General features: G+C 24.4%; 1 protein-coding gene across 1 annotated transcript; it reads right to left on the bottom strand.

Annotated features, from left to right (window-relative positions):
• Positions 1-1,014: 1,014 nt before the first annotated feature.
• On the bottom strand, positions 1,015-5,730 carry LOC105618368. Its single transcript, XM_012199914.1, has 4 exons — positions 5,652-5,730; positions 4,226-4,341; positions 1,231-1,282; positions 1,015-1,139 (listed from the first exon to the last, which is right to left on the bottom strand). Exons 1-4 carry the CDS (start codon positions 5,728-5,730, stop codon positions 1,015-1,017), a joined length of 372 nt encoding a protein of 123 aa, XP_012055304.1.

Raw genomic sequence — 5,730 nt, 5'->3', positions numbered from 1 at the left:
CTACACGATAGATAGACGAAAAGTAAATTACGTCTTTACTTACTACGGCGTACGTTTACCGTTACGTACGTTTCCTTACCGTTACTTCTATATATTTTGTGTGTGTGTGTGTGTGTGTGTGTGTGTGTGTGTGTGTGTGTGTGTGTGTGTGTGTATACCTGTGTACCTGTGTATTGAAAATTACACAAATGGAAACACGAATATATTAACACATTGAATGCCGTGGAGATCACCAGTAACCCAGTTTGTCAGTAGCGGTATAGGGGCACCGATGACCAGCGATGTCAAGATTAATAGAAATATATTATTCAAATAAATGTTAATATTTCTAAATTTTTCAATATTACTAATATTATTTTATTTGTTATTACAATAATGTGAAGAAATTAATACAGCAAGAACATATAAAAATAATAACAGAAATAATATTTTAACACAATATGTATCGCATGATAGCAGATTCATATTGGTGCCTTAGGCAAGTCATGTAATATCAGCGTAACATTCAATGTATTAATTATATATATATATATATATACGTATCTGGAGACACGATAGTGTCTCGGCGCGAGACACTGCCTTTAGATATATGTGAAAAAGAGAGAACAATTCCTGGGAAAAAAAAATGTTTTACATATAATTATATAAAATTATATATGATTTTATGTATTTCTATATAAATGGACATATATACATATAAATAGACATTCTATATAATTATATATAATTTTATATAAATATATATAAAATTATATAATTATATAATTATATAAAATTATATAAAATTATATTTAACATTATATAAAACATTTTTTTTCCCGAGAAATTTACATCTTAAAAAAAAAGAAAAAAGAATAGAGAAGATTATAGCACACACGTAAATATATCCTCTTAATATTGTATCTCTTAATATTGTATATTGTAACTTTTTATTATAAGTTATATAATTTTTTATTTTTTATTTAATTGTACTTATCTATAGTAATAGTATATTTAATTGTATTTACCTACAGTTTATTTTGTTTCTGCTTCTTCTTGTATTTTCTTTATTACATATTCTTCATGTTCCTCGCGTGCAACTTTTATAGCGCATACAATCAAGGAGAAACTTTTTTCACATTCGTGCGAAATATTTCTGACTATATAAACAAAAATTTAAAATAATATAGTAAAATACGTATAGCATATTTGAAAAAAACACTTACTAAATTCTGTCTTTTTCAGACACACGCAATCCAGCCAACTCTTCTTGTTCTTTCTTCATTTTTAAGTTGGGCCTCTCCTAAAATGAATATTTACCATAATTTTTTTGCAGTTTATTGAAATAATTTAAGTAGTTGATTAAAAGAATACTTACAGCAAATATTAAAAGACAGGTGCAAAGCAGACTTTTCATTTTATGTAGATTATATTTTCACTGTTATAAGCGCAATTATTCAAAGACTAATCGCAAATAATATGTATATATACTAGCTCTCTCAAAATATAAAACTCTAAAACACTCTAAAATATAAAATACATAAATTAAAAAATCAAGGTTATAGATTACATAAACTTTAATTATGTATAAATAAAAATAATTTGCCATATAATGACAATATTTCACACTAAATTTCACACTGAAGAAGTTTAATTTAAGGATTTTTATTTAAAACATATATTTACAGAGTAACTTATTAATTAAATTAAATGTGAACTTTTAATACAAGAAGAATAATTTTCTTATTAAAGTTTTATTACGTTGTTGTACGGAACATTAATTATTATATATATATATATATAGTGTATAAGTATTTAATTATATTTAATTATTTCCATTCTCCGCATTCTCTATATCTTCTTCATTTTCATTCAGTCAGTATGGAAGGAAACAATCTGTACACACTTTTTACACCACACTTCATTGCTACAACACCTCGCTGACATCTTTCTTGCGATGCATGTTTTACTAAAATACATATAGTGGATAATATATTAACAACCTTACATTAAAAATCATCTTACATTAAAATTTTATTAATTAAAATTTTATTATCTAATAAAAATAATAGAAAGACGCGTTATGTAAATATTAGATATTGACATATTTAATTAAAAAATAAGAAATAAAAAATAAAATATTATATTGTTAATTATATTTAAATTATGTAACAATATTAATATCAAATAAAAGTATGAATATATTGCAGATACTTTAATGTTAAGAGTACAAAAAATTTATTCAATCAAGATATAAAAAAATATTTATTATTATACTTATTAGCAGTCAATTTATATTTTTAAAGATACGCTAGATATAGTAGTTTTACCTTTTCTCATACAATCACTTAGAAATTCGTGTATTTGAATTTTATAGGGATGATTAGCAAATATTTTGTTATTTAAATCCGCATAAAATTTCTCTTCCTTAAATTCTGATTTTTCCATCTAACATTGATAAAAAAAGACAATAAACATTAAGCTTTTTTAAAATTTAATTACTTATAATGTATATTTGTCTCATAAATAAACGTATAACCAATTATTCCTTGCTTATAGTAGAGGAAAGCTCCTTATTATGAGATAGGTACCTAATATGAAATAGCGGCGTTTCTGCTAAACTAATACGTTATCTATTGATTCCACTATGAATTTATTGTTCTTGGATTAAAAAATATTTAGTAGAAAATTCGTTATTAGATCATGCCTGTAGTCATTGTAAAAAAAGATTTTATAATTTGGACGTCTTCAAGTTTCATTGATATGAACCTTCAAACATTGTTTATTATTTAATAAAAAAAAATATTTGGCAATAAATTCTTCATGTAGTGATAAAGTAAGCTCATATTAATAGAAAAATTGTTTAATTACAGAAGTTAGATTTGATGATCGTAAAACCGTAAAGAAATGGAATCGTAATATGAAATACCCAGGATATTTCTAATATGAAATAACCCATAACTCCTATGTCATAGTGAAAATCGTTGCTAAGTTATTGTACAATAATAAAAAGGACAACCGGAATGAATATCGAGTGCCTATTTCTGTAATGCTTGATTTCAACTATCAGAAGACGAGTTCTGGGTATAATGCATCGCATATTTCATTTCATTTCGTGCACCGCTATGTTTGTTTGTATTTAAGAAACATTAAATAAAGTTTTTTAATTACAATACTGATATACTTTGCGTTTTATTATCGATTTTTCGGAGTATTTCATATTAGAAGCACAATTTTTTGACTTTGCGATTTGCTCACTTTTTACATTTCTTTAATTTGAAAAAAAATGGAATTTGAATTAAATATAACATTATCTTAAAACTTATTGAATTCTATTCAAAATGATCTATTACTTTTTAAATTTTGCTCATAGACTTCTAACATTTACCCAAAATGAACTCGATATCTCATAATAGAAAACTTTCCTCTTTAAATGATGTGGATACATATATACGTTACTTGAAAATATCAATTTTTAATATCTACATCAATGACATAATTTTAACAATATTTATTAATCCTTTCAGACTTAATTTTACTGGAACATATTAAAAAGAATTTATTTTTAATTCAATTTATGTGTACTTTAATCAATAATTTATACTAAAAAATTAATTTTTTTTTCAAAATTTTGATTATTTTTTTAACATATATCTATCGTATCTAGCGAAAGGTCACATTTACGTCACAATAGAGTCACAATAGTCAGAAAAAAAATATGATGTGTCATAACAAAATAATGTGCATGTTACAAAGCATTCGCACATCATGACATTGCTATATCATAATGTGATAAAATGAACATTCGCACGTCAGCATGACGTAATCATGATTGTGAAGTAACTGTGACATTTTATTATTATGGAGGACATCAGATTGATGTACATCAGATTTTAAATAATATCGATAGAATTAAATAATTTCAACACAGCCTTAACTACACTGACTTCCAGGGGACGTCCTATGGACATCCAAAGAATACCGTGTGTCCTTTAAACATCCTAAGGACATCTTCAGGATATGGACATACTCCCGAATAAAGTATGCTATTAGGAAGATGTCTTTAAATTTGATGTATATACATTATACACACAGGGTCTGAAGGGATTAATAAACACTTTTGGCATAAAAAAAATAATTATTAGATATATCTTTAATAAGATTTGATCAGTATTTGCCACACTTTGTATTGAATGTCGCGAATATTTGAGATAAAAAATTTTAGAATTATCTTTCAAATAATTACCCAATTCAATTTCCTTAAAATGCACTCAACAAAACAGCCATGCTTTCGTGTTTTTTCCTCAAAGTCAGGCTTTTCAATAACATCATTTATAATATCTCTTATATCATAGTCATCCTCTAAAAAATAAATATTAAAAAGAAATATTTATTTTTTATTATACGAATTTTATATACTTAAAAGGAAAATAAAAAATCAATTACATTTCTAATAAATTTGTTATTAAAGAAAATAAAGTAAATTTTAATTATTATGTCATTTTGTTATTTGTTATTATTAATAATAAACAATTATTTTGTTATTTGTTGAATGCTTAATAAGTATCTAAAGTTGTCAAAATTTTGATAGAAAATACTTATTTAAGCATTTTGATGGAAAATACTTATTTAAGCATTTATCAAGAACATATTAATTTATTCTCAATCTTAATTAAAGATTCCAAAGAATAAATCATAGGAAGGTAGAAAGCCAATGCGAGCCAACAGGTTGTTGGTGCAAGAATATCATATATTTCGGAATTAAATAAAATTACAGACATTTTGATCTTTATTATTGGATCATCTTCAATGTAGTTTTTGAAAAAATTCCATTACGTAAATTTAAATATTATATAGAACATAGAATTAAATTTAATCATGATTTTGATTGGAACTACATCAAGATTTTAGATGAAGAAAAGAATTAAAACAAACAATTAATCTCAGAATCTATTTATGTTAAGAAATAGGAGAATATAACTATTTTAACAAGAGGATACTGAAATGTTGGATTCTTTATAAAATAATGATTTATTTTAAGAAGAATGAATTTTCCAAGATTTAATTAATACTTTATTTTTATAACTCGTTTGACTTTTTGTTTTTCTTTTATTATTATATCTTTTATTGTATTATATTATTCCTCCACTTAGTAACAACAATTTCGTTTAACCTTTTCACACACACACACACACACACACACACACACACACTCTTGAAAGGTCTTACTGTATACGTTCTAAATTATTTATTTTATTATTTGACCATTGTCAATATGTAATGTAAGTGTATATAATATGTAATGTAAATTTTTTAAATATTTTTTGTATTAGTATTTTATGTCTTTTATTATTTTTCATATTATTGTATATTGCAGATAATGTAATTCGTTTGAGTATTCAGTTAAATGCAGACAAGTTCAAAAATATTTATTATATTTGAAATAGTAAGCGGTTTGTACACATTTAAATTTACACAATGGAATTTTTTCAAAAACTACCTTGAAGATGATCCAATAATAAGGATCGAAACATCTATAATTTTTATTTAATTCTGAAATATATGTATTCTTACATACCAACAACCTGTGCTGGCTAGCATTTAGCTTCCTACGATATATCAATTAGAATTGATCAAATGAATAAAATATATTCTGTATTTTTATTGCTTACCATAAGTCATACCAGCTTCAATAATGCAAATGTTCATAAGTTGAGTTCTATTATTAGGTTGTATTTTTAATTTACTCAT

The sequence above is a fragment of the Atta cephalotes genome (genome assembly GCF_000143395.1).
Source record: "Atta cephalotes unplaced genomic scaffold scaffold00001, whole genome shotgun sequence".
Lineage (NCBI taxonomy): Eukaryota > Metazoa > Arthropoda > Insecta > Hymenoptera > Formicidae > Atta > Atta cephalotes.
Note: the sequence above shows the minus strand (reverse complement) of the source record. Positions and strands in the feature narration are given on the sequence as shown.

Excerpts from the sequence above, each read along its gene's own strand:
- LOC105618368 (XM_012199914.1), bottom strand. The coding sequence starts at position 5,730 with ATGAGTAAATTAAAAATACAACCTAATAATAGAACTCAACTTATGAAC. Across the intron at positions 4,342-5,651 it reads TGAAGCTGGTATGACTTATG|AGGATGACTATGATATAAGA; the intron begins GTAAGCAATAAA and ends TTTATTTTTTAG. Across the intron at positions 1,140-1,230 it reads AGAAGAGTTGGCTGGATTGC|TCAGAAATATTTCGCACGAA; the intron begins GTGTGTCTGAAA and ends TTGTTTATATAG.